The sequence below is a fragment of the Salvia splendens genome, chromosome 4 (assembly GCF_004379255.2).
Source record: "Salvia splendens isolate huo1 chromosome 4, SspV2, whole genome shotgun sequence".
In the NCBI taxonomy this organism is placed as follows: Eukaryota; Viridiplantae; Streptophyta; class Magnoliopsida; order Lamiales; family Lamiaceae; genus Salvia; species Salvia splendens.
The window spans coordinates 31,221,407-31,246,746 of NC_056035.1; the positions used below are offsets into that span (position 1 = coordinate 31,221,407).

At 38.3% G+C, this 25,340-nt stretch overlaps 4 protein-coding genes and 1 long non-coding RNA gene across 7 annotated transcripts; 2 read left to right on the plus strand and 3 right to left on the minus strand.

Moving 5' to 3' along the window:
• Nucleotides 1-3,606: 3,606 nt before the first annotated feature.
• Nucleotides 3,607-5,381, plus strand: LOC121799093. The gene is made up of 3 exons (XM_042198430.1): nt 3,607-4,085; nt 4,699-4,847; nt 4,940-5,381. The coding sequence occupies exons 2-3, from the start codon at nt 4,701-4,703 to the stop codon at nt 5,249-5,251; spliced, it is 459 nt and encodes a 152-aa protein (XP_042054364.1). The 5' UTR covers nt 3,607-4,085; nt 4,699-4,700; the 3' UTR covers nt 5,252-5,381.
• A 243-nt stretch (nt 5,382-5,624) lies between these two features.
• Nucleotides 5,625-8,582, minus strand: LOC121801248. The gene is made up of 3 exons (XR_006050570.1): nt 7,592-8,582; nt 6,376-6,586; nt 5,625-5,907 (listed from the first exon to the last, which is right to left on the minus strand). It is a non-coding gene; the product is annotated as an uncharacterized LOC121801248 (long non-coding RNA).
• Nucleotides 8,583-11,420: 2,838 nt separating this feature from the next.
• Nucleotides 11,421-14,756, minus strand: LOC121799433 (peroxidase 16-like). The gene is made up of 4 exons (XM_042198795.1): nt 12,901-14,756; nt 12,638-12,835; nt 12,388-12,553; nt 11,421-12,007 (listed from the first exon to the last, which is right to left on the minus strand). Exons 1-4 carry the CDS (start codon nt 13,126-13,128, stop codon nt 11,616-11,618), a joined length of 984 nt encoding a protein of 327 aa, XP_042054729.1. The 5' UTR covers nt 13,129-14,756; the 3' UTR covers nt 11,421-11,615.
• Nucleotides 14,757-14,899: 143 nt separating this feature from the next.
• On the minus strand, nt 14,900-22,246 carry LOC121799434 (putative glucose-6-phosphate 1-epimerase). 3 transcript variants are annotated; one of them, XM_042198798.1, is made up of 9 exons: nt 21,960-22,246; nt 21,257-21,331; nt 17,476-17,532; nt 17,239-17,399; nt 16,995-17,135; nt 16,011-16,113; nt 15,842-15,941; nt 15,314-15,520; nt 14,900-15,182 (listed from the first exon to the last, which is right to left on the minus strand). In XM_042198798.1, exons 1-9 carry the CDS (start codon nt 22,086-22,088, stop codon nt 15,175-15,177), a joined length of 981 nt encoding a protein of 326 aa, XP_042054732.1. In that variant the 5' UTR covers nt 22,089-22,246; the 3' UTR covers nt 14,900-15,174. The 3 variants fall into 3 exon arrangements, with proteins under 3 accessions (XP_042054732.1, XP_042054731.1, XP_042054730.1); XM_042198797.1 differs by having other exon boundaries at nt 15,288-15,520; XM_042198796.1 differs by having other exon boundaries at nt 15,260-15,520; nt 21,960-22,245.
• A 1,259-nt stretch (nt 22,247-23,505) lies between these two features.
• LOC121799437 lies at nt 23,506-25,325 on the plus strand. The gene is made up of 3 exons (XM_042198802.1): nt 23,506-23,830; nt 23,912-24,083; nt 24,911-25,325. Exons 2-3 carry the CDS (start codon nt 23,952-23,954, stop codon nt 25,151-25,153), a joined length of 375 nt encoding a protein of 124 aa, XP_042054736.1. The 5' UTR covers nt 23,506-23,830; nt 23,912-23,951; the 3' UTR covers nt 25,154-25,325.
• Nucleotides 25,326-25,340: the final 15 nt, after the last annotated feature.

Genomic DNA, 25,340 nt, shown 5'->3' on the forward strand with positions numbered 1-25,340 from the left:
ATTATACAAACAAATTTCAGCCTTAAGATTTCGAAAATCAACGGCTAAGATCAAGAAGGAAATAGGAGGAAATATGAGAAAAGGAAATGAATACATCCCTATATATATATATATATATATATATATATATATATATATATATATATATATATATATATATATATATATATATATATATATATTTTTACTTTATAAATACTCTTAATTCATCCTCATTTCACACACAAATACACATCTATTCTTCCCAAATCATCTCCATTTCCTCTACAATTTTCATCTAACCTCTCATCACAAAATGTCCGGCGACGGAAACTCTAGTCGTGGTGGCTCCGGCGGGTTTGTCATCAACGCATTCGGCGACTGGGGGGGTATGTACAATGTCCTGGGTGGTGGTTCCGGTTCGTCGACGCCGGGCAGCCAGGGTTCGGCGACGCCGAGGGGTACCAACCACCCCATTTTGATGTGGATGCATACGTCCGTCCCTCCGCCCCGATGTATTCGAAGGGAATATCCCAGATTCGGGAGGATTATTCGGTTGAACCCACTTCGGAAGGAGGCCGAGGCGGTGGAAGCTCTAGGGCGGAGGCGGACGAGGAGGAGGATATAGGTCGGCATCCGTACAGCCCCAAGGAAACGTTGGCTGTGTACAACGCCTGGATCAGCGTCTCGTACGATCCTATCGTCGGGAATCAACAATCCCGGAAGTGCTTATGGGAAAAGGTCACCAAGGCCTACCACGAGATTAAGCTGAAGGGGTCCCGCCGCCGCACATTTAAGATTCTTCGCGCTCACTTTGACTGAGTCGACAGAGAGTTCAAAAAATTCTGCGTCATCTACAAGAGTGAAGCGGCTCATTACCGAAGCGGAGCCACGGGAGCCGACATTCTGAGGTCGGCTCTGAGAGTCTACTTCGATGACACCGCCAAACAATTCAAACATGTCGATGTTTGGGAGGTCGTCAAAGACGAGGAAAGGAGGGCCGGGGATGTCCGGTCCAGCTCGGGCTCGACCTTGAAGCGCACGAAGCACACGGCGGGTGGCCAATACTCATCTAGTGATTGCGGTTCGGGTAGCGCCGCACAAGAGTTTTCCTCGCATGAGGTTGAGGGCACGGGAGACGATGCCGGGGGGTCCTCCCGTGGGCGCCGCCGGCCGCAAGAGAGAAATGCGGCGAAGGCGGCTAGAGGGAGGAGGGGCCGAGCCGAATCAAGCCAGGCGGGCTTGGGCTCAGGGGCACCCTCGAACTCCCTAATGTCTATGTACATGACTGCCACAATGGCGGACACTTCCCGCATGACGCCTCCCCAATACCAAACCTATCTTGCCGGAATTGAGTTTATGACAAGACAACTTGGTATTCCGCCTACAGGTGACTTCAGTGCACCTTCACCGCCTTCGGGGGATGATTCACGGCCGGAGTAGTTTTTTTTTTCTATAAAATTGTATTTTAAATTATGTATTTTTTTTAGGATTTTAATTATGTGTTTTTTTTATTTTTTTGAATTTTAAGTTGTATTTTTATTTTATGTTGTAATTTTATTTTATTTAATGAAGTGTGTTTTTAATTAATTGAATTTGTTGGAAATAAAAATAAAAAATGAAAATGAAAATGAATAGTAATATAAGAGATGGTTAAGAGACGGATAAGAGATGGAGGATTGCTGGTTATGTCCCTTGGTTAAGAGATGGAGTAAAAAGTACAGTGAGGCCCAAGAATAGTAATTTAAGAGACGGTTAAGGGACGGATAAGAGACAGCGTTGCAGATGGCCTTAAAACATTTATTATTTACAACTTTGTCTATTTTTTTGGACGGAGGGAATATAATTTTATGAGGAATTTTACAAAATCTTAATTGCATTTGTACAAATAAAAAAATTGAAATTTATATTATATTCATACTACATTTTTTTAAATAGCCAAATACATACTCCTGCCAAAACAAGACAGATTTTATCGTTTTGGGTTTTTCGCCAATTAACTTTTTTTCGTTTTTAGTAAATAGGTCACATCCTCCACTAACTTATTACACTCACGTTCTACTATATACTCCCTTCATCCTATTTAAAGTGGAGTATTTCTATTCCCTCACAAGATTTCATATACTGTTGTTTTGTGAGTTAAGTGGAGAATAAAGTAAGAGATAGTAAAAAAGTAGAGATACTGATAATTTCTAATTTTAAAAAAGTATCATTTAAAGTGAGTTATTTTAAAAGGAAAATAATTCAATTTGAGAAGGAGCATAAAAATGAGCCCACGTACCACTAACTATTTTATTTCTTTTCTTTATAAAATCAAAAAAATTCTTAAAACTCGTGTCGACTCAAAATATGTCTTTTGGCTAACGGATGGAGTATTATGTGAAGTATGATCTCCTTCAAATCTTTGCTTTACAGATACATAAAGAATCTAATTGAATGAATGAAAGAACAGAGAAGGATTTTTCTTTAACCCAGTCACTCCAACTCTAAGTCTTGCATCAGAACTTCAACGCCACGCTTTGTAATAAGTGAAAAAAAATATATCACATGTAAATATTCTTAAATTTTAACAAATATTATTATTATTATTCAATATATATCACCAAACTTAGCAGATTACACAAATATAATCCCCACGCCCACACCAAGACCAAGAGAGATACGATTATATAGCTATTCCCTATAGTAGGATTAGCTATCAAATTGCAACAATTTTAAAAAACAAAAGTTGATTAAAAGATATGTTCCTAGCATGTGGAATGCCAAAAAAATAAGTCATTATTGGGTTTTATAATATTAGAGAGAGAGTTTTGATTTGGAACTTTAGCTTTTGGAGGAAAGCGGATGAGTGGGAAGTTTCTCATCCCCTAATCTCAAATCTCGATGATAAATATTCTTTACTTTAATTTTTTATTATTTCCTATCTCCAATCACACCCTTGATCATTTATCATGATTCCATTATCTGTTGTCTAACTCTTATTTTAAACCTTCTCTATTAAAATATTAATCACAAGGTTGGCTAAGATTGATTTAATTTAATCTATCAGACGAAATAACCTCAATTTTATATGATTATTTCAAAATTCAACTTATTTCATTCATTATCCTTGACTGCAATAATTTCATTGAATTTCGGACAATTTAAAAGAAATGGGATAACAATATTGTTTTAAATTTATTCATTATATGTTACCTATTTAGATTATTAAATTAGTTTGGAAAAGTGGTAAGGAATCCCACATTATTGAGAACGTCATATTCACTTGATTAAACATTGTATTAAAATAGCAACAATTAAAAGGCGTAATCAGACCACTAAAAACTCTTCAGACGCCAAAAAAATTGAAAGGGGTTTATACTGTCTGCAAAAAGAAAAACCAACTTTTCTTTTCCTTCTATTCAATATTCAACCTTTATAATAATCATTATTATCACTTTTTCTATTTTAAATTTTTGCAGCAGCTTTTTTTAGCAAAGAAGAACTTGCCTGGCATATTTACTTCAATTGCTTAAATGGCTGAAATTTAGTAATAAAAATAGAAATAGTGTATGTATATGGAGTGGGGTCTTCCTAACACAACACCTCTAAATACAATGCACTGATTAAATTAAAGAAATATAATTAATATTAGTATATGACTAGCAACAGCTAACTCATCTCTTCTTTTCTTTCTCATACACAACACATGCTCATACACAAATCCAGCCTGTCCACCTTAATTATTTTATGAAATCCCCATGATTTTTATTTGATTTGTTGTTTCTCCAAAGAAAGAGGCATAGGACTTTGTATCCTGCCCTCTGTGCTAGGATTATTCAAATGTAACACACCATCTACATATCTTGTCATAACCTTTTAGATTTTCATTTGTTGTTCTTTTTTGAAGTTGAGTTGTATTGTCCGAAATTCGACGTCGGGTTGCCATTTGTATGAAATCTGGAGCATGATGATCATCAGCTGGCTGGCTTGTTTGCTTGCGGGATTCATTTCTTTTTCTTGAGAGATAAAAAGAAGAAAATCTTGTTCTGTTTTTTAATGTGTTGATGATCATTGTTTGAAGATATGCAATGAGATTCATACCCGAATTCGACGTTCATTTCCAGGTAATAGATGTTTTCCTTCATTCTGATCTTGAATTAAAGATGAATGCATCGTGATAGTACTGTTTTTCTTCCTTTATCAGGCAAAAAAAGACAGATCTAATTTTCTTATTCGAGAATTGTAAATTTGTGTTTGAAAATGTAGTTTTCCTAAACAAGAATAGATGGCATTAGATCACTACTGGAATCCATTCATGAAAAAGAATTCTAAGCCTCTCTTTTTGACTTTATTTTTTCATGTGTGCAACAACTTCAAAAGGCATCTAATTTTTAAGATAAAACCACTAATTTTAATACATTATCTTCTCCACACACTAACTCAAAGTCCCATGAAAGGAATCGATGATGTTAACACGCATAGTTAGGCGAAGAAAAATCCCTTCTTGAAATGACACAACCCAAATTAAAAAAATATCTGCATGAGGTTGTAAATTTGTAATAGTAATGTTTTAGTACACTATTAAATCCTCAAATATGAGCAAAGAATCAATAATATTAGGGTCCCCCTCTCTCTCTTTTGACAATTTGTACCACTAATGATTTGGTTTTTGAGATAGTTTGTTAAGTTTTTCCCTTGTTGAAATCTAAGTGGCCACAATCTTTTGTCTATTTTCAGTCATGACAACCAAAATTGAGCATTCCATAATAAACAAAACTCCCCACTATTATCCAAAGCCATCTCTCATGGATAGGTTTCTTGAATCCCAAAAAATTGAATCCATGAGAAAGAAGATGCTGATGCAAGAACAACTCTTCAAGCACCAGGTACACCTCTCCCTCCCTATAAACAACTTCTCAAAAAAATAAAATAACTATTGTTCCTAGTAACAAAAAGTGATCTTATAAATTAAATTCAGGTGCAAGAGCTGCATAGGCTCTACAATCAGCAGAAGAAGATGATGCAAGAGATCGAAAACGGGCTAAAACAGCAGAAGGAGACGAGAGACGTGACTGAACCCGAGGGCACTCCATCATCGAGCACACATCGATTTGAAGATGAGGTGGAGGTGGAGCTAACGCTGAGCATCGGGCATTGCACGAGGAAACGAAGATCGAAGAGCGCGGAGATTCAAGGCTCCGATGTTGCTTCTTCGTCCTCCACCGGTGTGTATGAAGAAACAAGGCGGCCGCATTGGCTGCTGCAGGATCTCAGCTTGAACAGAACATGATCTCTTTTTTTTTTACTTTCTTAACTTAATTAACAGATGCTGAGATTCAGTTGGTGTTTTTAGATGATGCAATTATTTGTACAAACTGTCTAACACTTCTAATTCTCTAGTTTAAAAAAGTGTTTTTTAACGCCCCTGACTTTTCGCATCTTTTATTTTGATTATTCTAGAAAGAGCTTCAAACTCGAACGCCGTCCTTATTATATTTCGAGAATTTATGAAGGAGTTGTTATCCAAGAACCTAATTACTATTTTGCCATTTATGAATCAAGAGCCCAAGTCTTTCCATGTTTTATTTTCAATTAGGCAATCAAAGTGAAGAAAGCTTCGATCGAACTAGACGATTAAAGGAGCATTGGATGTATACGACCGATCAAGAGAATTTTCGATTTTCATTTAATACAAAAGAAATCAAATCCAAATAAGCAATCAAGTCCATAATGATATAAAATACAAGTGTTGGGCTATGTCTTTTTTTTCTCTTGAGCCCAAATTCTTTTATGCTCGGCCCAATAGTTGAAGATCAGCCACTTGAAGCCCACCTATCTCTTTCCCACTTCCTGCAGTGAGCAAACAAAGCCATTTAATACCAAGACCTGTGCAGCCACCGTATTAGTAGAAATGAGACAGCCATGCTTTTCCAACAGCCTGCAAACCTGAAGCATTCAAACAAGGAGGAGTTATTAAAGATAAGTACATATACACAAAATGTCAAAAGTAGTTAACGAAAGCCAAGGAAGAGCTGGCTGTTCCTAATCAAAATCTTGACCAAATTCCAAAAAGTTACAGGAGCTGCAACAAGAACACAATCTCCATGTAAGAGCATCCACAGTGGGACGGATGTCCAGGTGGATATCTCGACAGACTTCCCAAAAACACCTCCTGCCACGTCATAAGGACATCACACTGCACTGTCACGTCATAAGGACATCCCACTGCACAATGGCGGACATCCCCAAGGACATCACGACGGACATCCACAATAATAAAAAATCACAAATTCACCAAATTAAACAATTTACGGAATTAAAATTTCAACACGAATACGGAGAAAATGCAACCACTTTATTTAAAATAAAAAACATACATAATTATTAAAAAATACATTGTTTAAAAAAAACAACCTCAAGCTTCGACAAATGCGGCCCCCGTCTCACTCCTCGTCGTCCCCGCAGCCAGTCCCGCCATTTGGGGTTGGGGCATCATCGGCGCCATTCCGGGCATCATCCCGGACATCGGTGCACTTCCGCCGGCATTTCCTCCAACTTTAACGGGAAAAGTCGTCGTTTGTGACTCGCTCGTGGCGGGGAATCACTATCGTAGTGCTCCATTTATCTTCAAAAGAAATGAAAGTAGAGAAAGAAACTCGTTAAAACAAGTGATGCGAATGAAATGAAGTTCAACGCAGAGTTGTTAGGGTCGCGGGGCGCACCGGGTCGATGGGGTGAAAATTCAGGTCGCGGGTCGACGAGTCGACGGGGTCGAGAGACCCACAAAGCTAGGTTAATTTTTTTGCCTTTTAATATTAAATAAAATAAATATATTGCTCTAATGTTTATAATATATCAAATAATATAAATGTAGACGCAATTCATGTGAATAGAGATAAAACGGAAAATAGAAATGATCAAAATATCAAAACAATTCATAAGTCATAACACAATAAATAATTGAAACCATTGTCTGAAAATATCAAAACAAAGGAATATATGAAGGGTGGCGGCAACAGATCTTTGAATTGTTTATTTGTTTAGGAGTGAAGAGGCCGAATTCTAAAGTGTAGAAAGTAGGTTTGAAAAGTTTGATGTGGTGCATGCATATATATAGAGAATTGTGATTGAGAGAGTCAGAAAACATGTGAGAGATTTGAGAAAATCAGAGATAGCATGTGTTTAGGGCGACCCAGGCGACTCACTCGACCCAGGCGACCCACTCGACCCAGGCGACCCACTCGACCCAGCGGCGACCCTATATCTCGATCGACCCACCCATGTTGGGGCGGTGATGGTCTCGACCCAGGCAACCCGGGCGACCCGAACGACATTTTGACAACACTGGTTCAACGAGAGGTATATATAGAGTTTTTTTTAAAATTAAAAATCGGGACGTCCGTCGTGGCACCGCAATGGCGGACGTCCCGACGGACGTCGTCGGAAAGCCGCGGAACTCCGGTGTCCGCAAGCGACGTCCGCGTCCACCGGGTTTACGCCATTAGGTGGACGTCCCGCGCAGACGCCCGCCGGATGCTCTAAGTCCTTGGAGTACAATCTGCGGCCGAAGTACTACTCAATTAATGATAAAGTAATAAGCAACAACTAAAAAGGAGAGCCAAAAAGATACCAAATCAGCTCCAATAAAGCCACGAGTACACACTACAAAGGCTGTCACAACAGCTAGCAAGAAGCCAAGAAGGGGCGGACTTCCTTGGCCATACCGGAAACAGCCAACAAAGACCAAAGGGACAGGATCCCTCTTTGGCAGAGATTAAGGCAGACCCAATCCCAACAAGCTGCAATCCCTCTGCCAAAATCCCAACAACAAGCAGATTTTCAGCCTATATATATGTGCCTCCATCCAGTCCCAACTCTTTCTCACACCAATTGCAAAATCTAAAAATCATAATCAAAGTAGCAGTAGCTAGAGTATGCAGCAAGAGAAACACAACTGATCAGGTGAAAATCATCTCCTTTCTCAGCATTTAGTTGCATATCACATATACTTATTAGTATAACTGCAATACACAATCTTTCCCCAATAACATCCATGTCAATGATTATTCTTCTGTCACCACATCCATGTCAATGATTATTGCTACCAAAAATGTAATCCCAGCAACACCCTTTTGCATCACATATATAGCTCAAGAACATAGGAGCATGCTTTAAAACCCCACATCATAACAGATCAAGGAGTGAAACTTAGGAAACAACAAAACAATTGTTGACGAATGCAGCTGAGAGAGAGAAATATGGAGTTAGATGTCGACGGAGAGCGATAGTAGCGCTACTGCAGCAGCACCGCCTTACGGAGAGATCGCCGACGAGCCGGAGAGAGAGCTGCTAGCCGGCGAATAGAACCGTAGGCGCAGCGGCTGACCTTGAGGAGAACAAAATAGAAGGAGAAAGGTAGATGGCGACGCCGGTGTGATAACCGGCAGCCTTAGACGCCGACGCTGAGTAGAAAAGACGACCGGCGATTTCGCCGATGAGAGGGGTAGGAGGCGCCGCTGATTTCAATTTAGGGTCCCTACCCTAGTTTTGAATTTGGGGATGCAAGAGAGATAGATAGTTACCGATGGATGTGAGGAGAGTAAATTTCATGTGCATTCTTTAATTATTAGGCCATTCTATTTTATTTGACTTGTTTGATAGCCCATGGAGGATAAAAAGGGCTCAGTTAGTAATCAAGGAATGGAGGGCCCGTGGGCCAATATTTGTTATCACTAATAGCCGTTTGATAGGCAAGATAGCAGTTGGGCCGAGGAATGGAATAATGGACTGCCTTGTTTGATTAATTAAAGTGAGTTTCAATTTAGTTTATGTGCTGTGCCAGAAGAATTACATTATTTGGACCAAGTTGTTAAGGAGTTTAGCTTAATTCTCTAATTCTCGGATAAAGTATTAAGTTATCTAGGATGAAGTTGGAGACGCGAATGGTCGATCGGCATCACCCCGCGACACCTCGGGCGGCCGCTAAGGAAAATAGAAGGGAAGATGGAGACGATGTTCTCAAGTCACAGAAATAATTAAGTCTAATAAAGAAGTGCTATTAATTGAATTTCCTGATTTAATTAATATGTATAAAAGAAATTAATTAGGAGACATGAATTCTTATTAAAGGTTTAAGTTTTCTTTAAGTCTAATTAGTAGTTATTTTGTTTTCAAGAGTTATACATAGAAATTCGAGCAACTAGTTGAATCGAGCATTGGAGTTAAGCATGCACAAACCGAATCTGCCCGGCGGTTAACCGGCGGTTCGGAACCGCCAGTTCATGAACCGGAATTGGGACCGGAACCAGCGGGTCGAACCAGCTGGCGGTTCGGCGGTTCAAGCGGGCCTGTTCAGGTTCGGAAAAATGATGAACCGTAACCGGCGGTTCAACCGAATTAAAAAAAATATTTATAAAAATTGATTTTTATATTTTAAAACAATTTTTACAAATAAATGAATACAAGAAATTCATAATAGCCCATATATATTTGATGGGCTTGCGAATTTATGAAACCATTCTTGGTTGTTTCTCTTTTACAGAGACATCCTTGAATGTTTTATGTTTCACTTTCGATGTAGGACAAAATCATTCTTGGTTGTTTCTCTTTTATAGAGACATCCTTGAATGTTTTATGTTTCACTTTCGATGTGGGACAAATATGTTGAAGTATATTCTTTTATAACTACATATTTAGAGCATTCATTCATCTTTTTTCACATCTTCTATTATTATAATTTAACCACAAATATTATTATATAAACTATTATTCATTAGTTCTTATCATTAATGATTTGTTTATGTTTATAAATTTATGTATATGTTAACTAATAAATAATATTATACACATTGAAAGAATAATTCTTATACAAATTGTATAAATCTAACAATAATTATTATACAAATAAATATTTTCTATATACAAATCATATTTTTCAATAATTCTTTATGTTTATCAATCAATAATATATTTGAATAATAATTTTGTTTATATATATTATACAAAACATGAAGAAAGTAGAAGACAAAAGAAAGTTTTGTATCCCACATTGGAAAAAGATGAATGAATGCTCTAAACATGTAGTTATAAAAGAATATACTTCAACATATTTGTCCCACATCGAAAGTGAAACATAAAACATTCAAGGATGTTTCTATAAAAGAGAAACAACCAAGAATGATTTTGTCCCACATCGAAAGTGAAACATAAAACATTCAAGGATGTCTCTATAAAAGAGAAACAACCAAGAATGGTTTCATAAACCCGCAAGTTCATCAAATATATATTGGCTATTATGAATTTCTTGTATTCATTTATTTGTAAAAATTATTTTTAAATAAAAAATCAATTTTTATAAATAATTTTTTTTAAAATTTTGGTTGAACCGCCGAACCGGCCTGGAACCGGCGGTTCAGACCAAAAACCGGTGGTTTTTTGAACCGGGAACCGCCGGTTCATGAACCGGAACCGGCTGTTCGGAACCGTTGTGCATGCCTAATTGGAGTCAACCTCCTCGAGTTGAACTTGATGTCTGGTGTGTGGATATTTGATCACACTAAAACAAACACATCCTTTTAAAGTTATTTGCACGTGGCAAGATTTAATATAATTAGATCAACAAATTTGGTGCATATTAATTGGTCTTGTGATTCAGATTTTTGTTATTGTTGGAATACATGCAAAATATATATATATATGGTCTATTAGAGTAATACTATCACCCCAGCGGATAACAATTAGTACCATATATTAGTCATCCGATGCCAAAATAAATGCATCGGATTTAATCTCCCAAGTATCAATACAGAGCAAAATAATGCCAATAAAAGGGTAATTTGGTCAAACTCTAAATACGCACACCATATATTTTTGTGATTTCCGAATTACTAATAGAGATCCCATCCTAATTTCGTGCGATAGATTAATTAGGTTGATATACCCATTTTATAGTGTGTTGATCGATATACTTATCTCATTGTATTGATATTTTTAATAAACTATATTGATATTGTTTATTACAACAACGAGAGGAGGTTTATATTGCGTGTTTTTACTGAATGTTGATATAGTGGCAAGCCATTGTGGATATACATGTTTGTGTTGATATCAATTAGAATGAGAAGGTACGTAATTAAATCCATGAATTTGTTTGTAAGTCAAAGCATTTCATAGAATGTAAGTACGTTATGAATTTCAATTATTCATTTATAAATTTAGACCTTTGCTGGCCCACAAATTCTCATTGTCTTTAATGTTTTTCTTTACTAGTGTGTTTTTCATTTCCTAGGCCACTCGAAAAGCTCTTTAAATTGCTTAAAAGTGAGATTGTACATGTACGAGGTATTTGATCAATTATGATTGAAAATAAAATTCTCAAATGCTTTTTGTAGTTTCACAATAGTTGGTGAAATATTTAACGATAATAGCTTGGCTATTTGAGCGTAACTATGTACACAATATTTTGTTAGAACTCGAAAATCTCATTCTTCATTCTTCATTCTTCATTCTTCACTCTTCACGTTATTACAAGCTCAGTAAAGTAAGGCACTCCAACAAATTCACATTCTTCCGAATCACACCAAATACATGACTAGTACTTCTTATTTGCAAATATGAACATTCAATAAAAATTAATTTGGTATGAAAAAAGAAATTTAATTAGGCCTTGTGCAATCAATCCTAATCTCACCCCGGTTGCCGGTGAGCACCCCAACCCTGCCGAGCTTGGTCATGGCGGTGGCGAAGGCCTGGTTGAAGGCGGTGTTGCTGTTGGCGAACTGGTTCACGGTGTTCCTGGACCTGCCGTCGGTGAAGAGCACCTGATCGGAGGTGAACAGCCCCCTCCCACCCTGCAGGTTTCTGAAGTAGGCGTTGTCGAACGTGTTGGGCGACGCCGGGTCCATGTTGATCGCGATGCGCGGGTCCACGTTGATCGGGCACATCTGCCTCAGCTGTGCCGCGTACTGTGGGTTCAGCGTGGGGTCCCCCTGCCCCCGCACCCGGCTTGAGAACCGGCTGCAGTGGGAGAACCCGATCGTGTGCGCCCCTGCTCGGACGACACAGATTTTAACGTGAAATTCGTAAAGCGATAGAAAGGAAAAAAAATTGATTGGGGCATTGTTAGAAAAGTATATGTGGGGCCAACTTATAATTGAGAAAAACTTGTCAAAGTGCAAGTGGACTGATTTTTTAGAACGGACCAAGATGGCAAACGGGAATATTGTTTGGAGAATGAGGGAGTCTGTTCAGCTCTCCCCAACTACTTACACTATTTCTATTTGAGTTAGAATTAGAGTATTTAATTAATATATTACATTTAGTTAAATGTCCCCGTATTAAGTGATTTCTCTTAATTATACTAAAAAATCAATCCCAAATTTACGAACAAAATAGTAAAGTGCGAGCAACATGGAACGGAGGGAGTACCTGATAGTGCCACGAGATCGGTGGTGTCCAGACCGTGGTTGGCGAACAACGCTCGGAGCTGGTCTAGGTTGAAGCCTGGACCGGGTAGTTGGCGTTGTACGCTGGCCATGGTAGAAATTCTACCATCTCTTCTTCCTAATTCCACAGGGTAGTTTGGACCTCCAGCCTTAATTTATGAAAGAAACATTAATTAATTGTTTAGAAAATGATGAATTATGATTTTATAGTAGTTAGAAATTAGAATGTATACCAAGTTGACAACATCTCTCGTAGCCAATGCTAATATATCAGCACATGAAACTCTGTTCCGGCACTGAGGGTTGCTGTCCACGGCTGCCTTGGCCTTAACAACAGTATCGAAGCCATCTCCGGCAAGAGAAAGGTTGTCGGGATGGTCCTTCTCCGCCTGCCCGTTAGGCGACGCGATCATAATCGAAGCGTCACATCCCTGTTTATATAAAAAAAATTGTTCAAATATTTGAGACGGATGGGTGGGAATTTATTCGTACGTACCCTGACAAAGCAGTCGTGGAAGAAGAGGCGAAGGGTGGCCGGAGCAGTCACGAAAGTCTGCCGGAACTTGGCCTGCACGGCCGAGCGGACGAGGGACTCGACGTTGGGGCATGTGCTTCTGTAGAAGTCAGTTCTCAGTTGAGCATTGGCAGAGGTGGTTAGGATGGCAAGGGTAAGAGTAAGCAACACTAATGCTTTTTGAGTCTCCATGTTGTTGTTTTGACACATGAAAGATTTGGTGATTGTGGTGTGAGATGGAGAGGCCTATTTATAACTGACACATTCCAAGAGTGAAAATCTTTTTTGTGGTTTTTTTACACTTAGACTATTGCAACTTGTTGAGTTGGGTTGGATTGAGGGAGGGTTGTCCTCTATTTCTATTATTAGTTATGAGATTGAATTGTATTTTAGAGCTGACTAATTAGATGATTAATTGTTTTAAATGATTGGATCAAGCTGTGATTGTATTTACTCAGTCATTATGCATGCTTTTGTGCTAGTTCTTGCTGCAACGTGTGCTGCAATTTGTGTAAATGCACATGGACTACTGGCATGTAAAAACCTGTGGGTTGACTCAAGGTTTTAACATGCAAAAACTCAAGAAAAATTAGGCAAAAAGAAGTGAAATCTATTATAAGGTAACAAAACTGAAGCAAAATCTGTTAAATTATGTGTAAATTTTGATCAAGAGGTTAGTTAAATTGAATTGGCAAAGTCTTGATTTAGGACTGTAAGAAAATATGAAATGACCTATGAATTGCTTAAATAAGACAGCTGGAGCTGCATATTCAAATTATGTTAATTATACAAACAATAGACTAGCAATGTTAATAATTAACACATATAGTAGATGAAATATTAAGTGGACCAACTGGGACAACGGTTTTATTTAATTCACTATTGTACATGATAGCGTCATTAAGGACTCCATATTTTTCCTTTTCTAAAAAAGGGAATCCTTATAAATTAGTAAACGATAGTTGGTCTAATAACAAGTAGAAAACTCAGGACTATAACGTTCCAACTCCCACGTAGAAATTTCCATCTACACATCTTTTCAATTGAGTTAGCAAAATAGATTAGAACAAAATGTTGCTTTGTTTAAAGCACAAATCAATAAATAATAATAACAAAAATTAGCACCACAAAACCAAAAAAAGCACTGTGATAAAGCTAGAAGCCAAGTTTGTACATAAGAGACTTCAATTTCCAAAAAGAAGAAGAAAAAAAGCTATAGGCCAAATTTGTGTTGGCCGCATATAATTGGTTAAGCGAGGGAGTGACGATCTGGCCCTTGATTAATATCATAATTTATTAATTATTATATTAAAGTTATCCAATTATTGTTATATGTTGTTGATAAAATGCTTAATTGGACGTTTATCCTAATCACCTAACCTCACATGCTTGACAGTGCTATACAAAGCGAAGATTCGCTGTTGCCATTATTCAACCTTCTCCTTGTACAAATTATTGTGGTTGTGTCACTCATTTAAACATATACAAATTTATGCCTGTCTTCTAAAAAATATAATACTATAGTATAAATATAATTTTAAGTTCCTACTTCGTAATATCCATACATATATGGATAAATTGAAGCAAGTGTATAATCCAAACAGCACTGACTTTTTTAGGAGATGATAAAGAAAGAGAACATTGGGCCACCACTTAAGCACCCCCCACACAAAATAAAAAATAAAAATGTATATGCAGATTATAGTAATAAAAAGTGAAAACAACCCAATACTACAATTTACCTCCAGAATAAAATCAATGGGCTGATTTGCCACATTCCACCAATCAAGATAGAAGCTAATATCCACTATTCCTTACTGCTATTGGGTAGATAGATCACTAAAGAAAAAAAGGCAAAATGTTTTGGATGGAATGAAATAATCCTAAGCACACATCACACCTAATTTATGCCACCAATTAGCACTTATAGAAATATAAGAATAAGATGGATAAAGGTGGTAGATGTAAGAACTCAGATGAGTTATAGTTAAATCAATACCTAGAGGATTCCTTTGTATATAACTTTAGCAAAAAATCATTTCAACACTCAAAATCATCTGGTTTTATGTAGGCATGCTTCTTGATTACATTTGATATGGCATCGCATGCCCAGCAAAAACAACAGTTTTTACTCGACAAGTATACGCCCAAACAGTCCCAGTTTAACAAGCGATAAAATCAGATAGATTACTGTATTAAGGACAAGACGATAAAAGAGGTCTTGAACAGATATAGATGGCACCTTATACCTTCCAGTCAAGCACCTGCACCAACAAAATCAAGTCATTTATATGAAAATGGACTTAGAGGATTATTAAGCATACTATCACGGTGTGGGTGCCTTATCGGTATACTAAAGATGCCTGTACATAAGCATAGTAGAGCTTTTAGCTGCCTTGGAGGACTCTTCGAGGATCAAGCTGCCCACTGCAATAACTTGAAGGCACAGCAGAAAGTTCTTGCCTTCCTTTCCACTCTTCACCAGGCTTCAAAGTGATAGGCTTCTCGATTGCAGCTGCCTCAATGCACAGCATATGCTTATATTCATCATCTCCAAAGTCAGCCATTGATTTTGCCTTCTTATCCCAAGGGTTCCAGACAACTTACAAACAAAACAAAGCTCTCTGTCAAAACACAACTACGGAAAACCATATTAATAGTAGCAATTTTTAGCAAGGCAAAGTTCTCTAGGTTTCTTCTCATAGATAGAAATCTCAAGTTTTACCACATGATCGTAAAGTAACTAGCCTGAAATTCTCTTAAACTAAGGATTCATCATCATTCCCCTCCAGTTTCTTTCACATAATGTTAATTGCATTTGCAATAATGTTAACAGCATTGCAGATCATATAGATAGGATTATGTTATAGTCACTGGAGAGAATGCATAAAACCTTAGGTATGCAAAGAGATAAAAACTATACCAGCATCAGAAAGACCATCTTTACGAATGACAAAAGTTCGCTTCTTCTCGTGGTCCAAAATTGCAATCTTTGTAGGTGTGCTCAGATATATTTTGTCAACCTAAGCAATAATTAATAAATAGAAAATGGTTATATTAGCCAACACATTTAGCAACAAACAGATACCTACTTCTGACTCAAAAGTGATTGCATCCCCTTGTTCAGTAAATCGTTGTCTGTTTTGCAAATTATCCAGATAATCCAGTGTCTCCAATCCCTCAACACGTACTTCACTGCAATGAATTCAACAAAATGCTATATTCAGCATAGTTGAAAATTAAATGCTATGCATGTTATTGGAGTACTTTTTTCTCTGGTATATATTTGGAACATATTATTATATTAAACATAATGCAAATAGCTATTTAGGGGCATATTTAAATAAAAAGAAAGGGCAGTGGGCACCAAATCACATTTCTCCAGAATTAAAGTTCCACAAACTAGATTCACCACCACTGCTCATAACTTCATATGCTATCAAAGTATTTTCGTGTAACATTAACTTATCATATTACAAAGTAAATTTAACTTAATAACAAAAGAACTACTCCCTCCGTCCCACAATAAGTATCCCATTTTGCCATTTTGGTCCGTCCCACAATAAGAGTCATATTTCACTTTTACCATAAATGGTAACTAGGTCCCACGTTCCACCAACTTATTCTGCTCCCATTATATTATAAAACTAATATATATATATATATATATATATATATATATATATATATAAGTGGGACCCATATTCCACTAACTTATTTAACCCACTTTTATTTATATTTCTTAAAACCCGTGCTATAACTAAATAGGACTCCTATTCCGAGACGCAGGGAGTATAAGCATATCCATATACATAAGTGCATACTGTAACAGTGAACTTTGATGTGAACGTTTTGGTTCTTTGAACTTTGCTTCTGTATCTCCAGGCAGTGATCCATTACTAGTGTCCCCAGTCAATAGTAAAGAAGGCAGGATACAATTTCTTTACATAGTTGCATGCAAACTTTTTCTATAAGTAAATAAAATAATATAATAGGAAGGTAACTGCATACATTGTAAATATCATCACTTTAGAAATAATTCATAGCTCAAATCTAAAACGAAATGGTAAAACTACCTTATATCAGAAACAGAGAAGTAAGTATGATAAGCAAATGTGAATGTGAAAGGTTTTCCATCAGGGTTGGTGTTTCTGATGCGAGAAGTCAACATCAGATCTCCAGCAGGTCCCAGAGTTACCCGTAGGCGAAACTCAAAACTGCACAAGAACCAGAGACCAAAACATGAGAGCTTCTCCAGGGGATCATAACCTAAATGTCCCACCAATGAAACGTGAATAAAGCACAAAGTCCACAATTTACCTATGAGGCCAGATTTTCATGTCCTCTTCAGTGCTCTTCAGAAGCAAGTCTACATATGTCTTGTTGGACGAATTGACAGGGAATGGAGGTGGAGAAGGGTCAACGGACCAAAACCTGTTCCTAGCAAATCCATGAGCCTCAAGTGGTCCAAGGTTGGAGAACTGACAAAACAGAGAGCTCTATAGGTCAGGAGCATGATCAGGCAAGAGGAAGGAAGCATATTGAAGATCACATTACCTGCGGGAAGCATATAGGGATGCCTCCACGAATCGCCTTTGGAGGTTTGAAGATGGCCTGAGTAAAAAATAAAATGTAGGTTAGGAGACTTGAATACACATCATGACAGATTTGTTCAACACCATGTACAAGTTAAGCAAGTTGGAGAAAGTATAGGAAAAATTAAGTTAGGATTTCTCATATAACTGACAACTAGTTAACATACATAAAAATGTTCCAAAAATTACATAAATAAAATATAGATCTACTGATAGTTGAAGGGATAAACTCTGCAGTTGCAGCCCTGTATAGAGTGGAAATGACTTTTGAGAGCAAAATAGACCTGAAATCCACTCCCCTGAACCATTGATCAGTACCTTCTCCAACACAAAAGTATTAAGGAGCAAGGAGAGAGGGAAAACAGACACTTCAGCCAGTAAATAGTTTCTTCCTCAAATTACTTAAATTGGCATGTAGGAAAATTTTTGATACATAGTGAGTTCATGTACCAAAAGGAAAGAACAAGAAGGCCTAAATAGCGGAAATCACTAGTCCACAAAAAAATATTCCCTATTATGATCAGTATTCAATAATCTAAGCAGTGCAAAGGTTCTACAAGGTCAATCTCACCGCATCCACCAAAGCAAGAGCATTTAGTCAAACTATCAAATAACTTCATCAAAAAGGCTTTAATATGCACTATAGCAAAAGAAACTTTAACTCAGCTAGTTACCAATTTGGAGCATCTTCTGTATTGAGAAATAAGATGTGCATGACAGTTTTGGTTGCAATAGCTAGTGTAGCAAAGAGCGCGCAATACAAGAAAAAGGATGAAAGGGGTAGGATTGGTTTCTAGCTGTTTTATAGTATGCAGTTTGCAAAGAAGAATGTTTGACTCCTATGGTACACTACCCCTCAAAGATAATAGAATCAAACCTCAACCAGAAGGAATAAAAATTTTGGAATTTTAACTGAAGTTCTCTATTTTAAAAAAGAATTTGTTCTGGAGAGACAATTTTCTGAAACTTAATTTTAGGGACCAGCTAATCTGTTAAGTAATAAGTAAGTTTCACCAATTCAAAATTTAACTTATTCAGCAATGAAAGGATAATATTTTAAAAACAATTGTATCTCCCATGCTCTTATTATCTCATTAAAAGCAACTGCATTAGTTAACCAGTGCACACCATAACTCACAAACAGGATAATTAATTCTAGCTAATTCTTCACACTAATAAGACAAACTAAATTAAAGTTAAAGATCCTCAAAAACATCATACTGGAAACAGCAAAGCATTTTCTTGATTCTAGATTACTCTACTAACCTGAGCTGTGAAATGTGGGCTTAAGAATAGACATTTTAAACACCCATATGAAAGGCATAAATGATTTTCCGAAGTGAAATGAGATATGCGAGCAGAAAAATGGTCACTGTACAAGCATACTTTCTCACTCATAACTCTCTGTCGTGTGCAAAAATAAGTTGCAGCAACCATATTAAGGTATGACCAAAAAACATCTCAAGATATGGTAGCACAGCACAACACCATTGCATGAGTACTCTGTCTACACACAACAATTCTGAATAAAATATACCAGCATTTAGGCCATCCACGGTGGGGCGGACGATAGCGCGCCCGATGCACTATGGCTCCGCGGACGACAGACGATGCGTCGTCCGCGCCCTACGCTTAGTCCGCGGACGATAGGGCATCGTCCGCGCCATCGTCCGCCCACTGTGGGCGCCGCGGACGATGCAACGCGTTTTTGTTTTTTTGTTTTTTTTTTAATTCAAAATTTGTCTATTTAAACATCGATTGTCATTCTATTTTTCATACGAACATTTCTCGCATCTCTCATTTCTCTCATCTCTCACGTTTCTCCATCTCTCACAAACCAAAATGAACGACGACGACGACCGGAGTTCCTCGGAGGACGGTAGTCCGACCTTGACTCGAGCCTTAAATGCAGCCGTGCACGACGCAATGGCGGAATGCTTAGCCATAATGCAACGCGAGGAGGCGGAGGCGGCAACGGCGGCGGTGGCGGCGGAGCAAATCCCCAGGCCTATTCGACGTCGGACGTTTGTCCGACGCGACCACGCTGCAGCTCACGAACGTCTACGTACAGACTATTTTACCGAGTAACCACGGTGGGGCCCGACTGTTTTCCGCCGCCGTTTTAGAATGTCTCGTTACCTTTTTCTCAGCATTGTCCAGACAGTCACGTGATGAATACTTCCAGTATCGGGAAGATGGCACGGCAGACCCGGACTTACGCCGTTACAAAAGTGCACAGTTGCACTCCGTCAGTTAGCCTACAGCACCAGAGCGCTGACATGTTCGACGAGTACCTCCACGTCGGGGATACAACAGGCCGCGAGTGCCTGAAGAGATTTTGTAGGGGAGTTGTGGAAGCCTACAGCGACACATATTTGCGAAAGCCGACAGCTGTAGATTGCCAGGGCCTAAGGGCCTAATGAGAATGCACGAGACAGCGCACGACTTTCCTGGGATGCTAGGGAGTATTGACTGTATGCACTGGGCGTGGAAGAATTGTCCGACGGCGTGGAGAGGCCAATTCACTAATGGATACAAGGGCAGCCACCCGACGATGATCCTCGAAGCCGTCGTTAACTATCGGCTCTGGATCTGGCATACTTACTTCGGTGTAGCCTGGTGGAACGACGACATCAACGTCCTCAACTCATCCACCCTCTTCACCGAGCAATGCAACGGCAACGGCCCGGCCATCGAGTTCACCGCCAACAGGCGCCAATACCACATGGTGTACTACTTGGCCGATGACATATACCCAAGGTGGCCTGTTTTTCTAAAGACGATCAGCTGCTCAATTGGTGAGAAGAGAGTTTTATTTGCGCAAAACCAGGAGGCGGCGCGGAAGGATGTGGAGCGGACATTTGGTGTGTTCCAAGCACGGTGGCCAATAGTGAAAGGGCCGGGTCGTCTCTGGTTCAAGGAAGTCATCGCCGATGTCATGTATGCGTGCATAATCTTGCATAACATGATAGTCGAACATGATGGTGGGAGCATCACCGATTGAACCGATGACTAAAGTGCATCTAGCTCCTCCAGCACAGCGACCGAGCCCCTCGCTCGAGGATTACCGACGGGCTTCAAGGAGGTTCTATTTAGACATGCCTCAATGCGCAACCAACACGACCATGCGCAGCTCATGAACGACATGGTTGAAGAAGTGTGGGCCCGCGTCGCTGAGTTTGTGTATTTTTTTTGTAATCCGTATTGTAATGTACTCCCTCCTTCCCGGACTACTTGCACTTATTTCCTTTCTGGGCGTCCCAGGTTATTTGCACTCTTTCCATTTTTAGTAAAAATTATCACCTACAGCCGTAATATTTGACTTTGTCTATCACTCATTCCTTAATCTCCGTGCCGAAAAGGAAACGTTCAAGTAGTCCGGGACGGAGGGAGTATTAATTTTATAAATGAAATGAAGGTTTTTCCCAATTTTTGTAGTTATTTAAGTATTCAATAGAAGAAAATGCTTATGGCGCGTCTTAGGGCGCCCCACTGCAGGTGGAAGGGTAGGAGGATAAAAATGCTGACGTGCGGTGCATAGGGCGGGCTTTAGGGCGCCCCACTGTGGATGCTCTTAAGATTGAAATATAAGAATCCATAACAGTACAATTTAAGGAGTTTATAACCAGCAAGCAAATCAAATGCTTATGCAATTAAGAACCTTATATACACAAAGTAATACCAGCCAAAGTTTCCAATAGTAAATAATGCAACAAAAGTCAATAACAGGCCAAGGAGAATACCTTACTACTAACAAAAAGCAACTCTTCTCCATGCTCGTTCTTCCAAGATGTTACATGAGCACCATAAAGATATACCTATAGAGAGCTCGAAGACATAGCAAATAAAGAACATTCAATACACATATAGCCCCTGAAATAAACAAAATTCTGAATCCTGATAGCATATTACCAAAGGAGCAGCGAGATATTCAACTGGTACATAACAATGTCTTCTCCAAAAGTAAGATACGAATCCACGAGTTCATGATATGAAGAAATATCACAGCTACTACATTTTTTTTCTTCGTAATAATTAAAAGTGAGTCCAAACTTCTTAAAAAGCAGCTCAGATTAAGCAATCACCATCAGTTTAAATAGATGCGCAACAATATAAACATTTAGATAGATACTGAAAACAATTTAACCACCACATTACGCCCTAAACCCCTACCGCATCACAATGTTATCCAAAAATGGCACTGTACTGGCACCAAAGCACAACGTAATAGTACATCACATTAAGGAATTCGCCTAAATCCGCACACTCCTCATCACATAAATGTTACAGATCAAGCGAAGCTAGACCGAGATCAATCAATTCCCACTCTAACCTCACTACATCACCACCATTTACTCCTCTTCCATCCGAATTTCATAAATACACAGCAGAAACCGCACGGAGACGTCACGGCAGAAAAAGCAAAGATTAATTCAACGGCAGTACCTCGACGGAGCTGCCGCGGAAGTCGCGGAGGACGACCTTGTCGAGGCCGTTGATTCCCCTGCATATCTGCACCGTCGGATTCTCGGTAACCGCTGGAGCCACAACCGGCGACGGCGCTGCCGATGACATACCGTGACGTCACTGATGAAGCTCCGCCTCCGCGGAAAAGTGAGGAGTGAAGGTGGAATATTAGTTGAATTCTCTGGATTTTGCGTTGAGCAGCAAATCCTCACTTATTTATAGCGAAGAAATTTATGTGACGGAAAATGGAAGATTTTATATTTATGATTTTGCAAATTTGCTTTTTTGAGAGAGTGGGGCACCGCTTTATCGGTAGCCAAGTCTTATTCACTTGTCTTTTACTCTTTCCATTTTTCCTCCTTTATCCAGAATAAATTTTCGACTAGATTCTTGGTAATATTGCACTAATAAAAATTTAATCAAATTCCATCGCAATTTTAAAATCAATTTATAAGTTTAGATATATGTTTGCAATTTTCGACTATGTTAGTATATATTTTTCAGTCAAATAAAATAATTTTCTTATATAATGGAGACATCGTTCATTTTTTATTGGCGATGATAATTCTTATCAAATAGTGCAATTTAACTACATTTTTTAATCGTTGGATAGTTACTAATAAATTTATAATACACAACTTTTTGACTAATTTATAAATTTAAGGATTAGATCAACACTTGACGAAATGTTATTGTTTTTCCCACATTATGCTCGTTCTTAGATAATCATTTTATCCCTTAAACCCGCTATAATCATACTTTAAGAGGACCAATTTTTTATTCATCACAAAATTTTATATAGTGTGTGAATAAGCGACATTTTTTTGTACTCGTTTAGAATATTATTGCTTTCCCCACATCTATTATTAGGCACGGATTAAAGTCTTTAATAGCAAAAATTCTTTTAATCTAATGCGAATTTCAAATTCATACAAAACTAACTAATACATAAAGCATAAAATAAATACTTATTACACTAAAAAAGATAAGAGTTTCACTCCACACAAAAAGATAGAACAAAATATAGAATTAACAAGAGTACAATTATTAGAGGAAATAGGGTGTGAATAAGTTAACAAGAGTACAATTATTAGGGTGTGAATAAGTGACGGACTCCTTTAAGATCAAGATATGGCAACCCTTTGCTATTGTATCTTAGCAATCATTTACATTAAACTCCACCACTAGCTATACCACACTCAAGGCACACCTTCACAAAGCGACTAACCTAGGGTTAAGCCACAAAGCAAGTACTCGACTATGGGATGGCAAGGAATGGCAAGGAATACTTTCAAAAGTCAACTCTTGAATCAAATCTATCTATCATGAAAGCACCTAAAAAGACTTTATATTAAAAATAACATTTTATTGAATATAAAATTAAAATGACAATCAAATTTCATAATAATTTATTAAAAGTGATAAAAACACATAATTTTTACTTGTCAAATCTCACCCAAATATGTCCAATTAATTCCTAAAGTTAGATGTGGAGTTTGGCATCGTGCATCATTGCCCAAAGGCTGGTGTTAGTTGAAGCGTAGAGAAAATGAAGATTTGGGGTTATGATAATGGAAGGGATTAAATGATTAATCATATTGGGAACTCCACGTGTCAGCATTCAGGATCATCCGTTGGCAATTGAAGAGCCCCAAAAAATGAGCTAGAAGAGGAATAGGAAGAGTTTATTCCAAATCCACACACACAGTCTAACTGGCCAACAATGCCAGTTGCTTTAATCTCCCTCTCAAACCCTCTCACGCTGAGACCAGCAACACCAAGCATCCTCCCAGCGCCGGAAAGCCCTTTTCCATATCCTGTCGCCACCGCACCAATAATGATTTCCCAAGGTAATTACTACTTTACTAATTCAACACACTTGAATTTCTTTTTTCCATCATTCCCTTCTTCAATCTTATCATACGTGGCAGGATTAGTGAGAATCAGCTCTCCAAGCTGGCTTTGGCTGCCATGGCGGCTGGGGTATTGACACTCGGATCTGTTGATCCCGCCGCCGCCGCTAAAACCGGTGGCAGGATTGGTGGCCAAGCTTTCCGACCATCGGCGCCACGGGCATCTGCCCCAACACCCAACACTTCCAAGGTAATTTATCCGTACTTGATTCCAGTATTTTCTCTACGTTTCTTTGGACACTATAATTGAAAAATTGATGTTTAAAGTGTTTATGTGGAGTAGGAAAGAAAATGAAGTATGAGAAAATAGGCACGTGATCCTTTTCTAACTGCTAACTGTGTCAATAGTCTTGTTATAAGCCTTGTTATAGATGTCACGCAAAAGCATAATTTTATTGATATACAAATGTATTCTTGTTGACATCTTGTGTTGACATATACTCCCTCCAGTCCCATAGAAATAGGTCCTTTAGTAAAGTAAGAGAGAAGGAGAAAAAGTGGTTGAAATTGTGTAGTGCGACCCATAAATGATAAAGAAAAAAAAGAGAAAAAAGGTTTTCATAAATGCATATGGATTATTTCTATGAGACGAATAAAAAAGAAAATATGACCTATTTCTATGGGACAGAGGAAGGTCTCATAAAGTATAACAACACTATTGACATAGTTAACAGCTAGCTACCTAAATGACCTAGACCCGAAGAAAATAACTCCCAACTAACGAAAAAAAATGCTTATGACTCAACTACTTTAAAAGGAAGAGAGTAATTTATTTTGTTTCCGACTTGCTTTTGGATAGCTAATTTATTTAGGTACAAATGATACTCATGAAATTTGGAATTTTTCCGTTATAATCGCACAATACCTTCTCTTGATGTGCTAGCTAGGTCTTGCAAGTATTTAGCTTCGTTTAACCATGTAAGTCATCATTGTTATCAATGTGTGCAATGTTCATAGAACGGAGGAGCAATGCGCTATGATGGCTGGCTGGCCGACTTAAAACTTTAATGGTTGCAGGACGAATATATACGTGAACCCTCCAGTTGCGCCTCCTCTAGTGGGTGGGTATGGCTACGGCTTTGGTGTGCCATATTATGCAGATGGGGCTGGTCTCCCTTCTCATTCTTCGCCCCAGCTCCAGGCGTTGCTGTTGGCGTTGGAGGGGATTTCGACCTTTTCCTTCTCTTCATTGTTCTTGGGGCAGCTTCTGCATTCATTAGGAGATTATTCAGATCAAGACAAGACGACGATGAATACTAAAACCACCAAACGAACCTAGATGTGGCTCGAGAGTCGCAATACTTTGTTCGATCTTGGTGTTCGTTCCTATGTACATATTTCACTCTTAAAGAGACCACTAGTCTGAAACTTCTTGTTTCATTAAAACAACATTCTTGCACATGAGTATAAATTAGCAAAGATAAATATGAAAGCTAGAGAGTGAAGA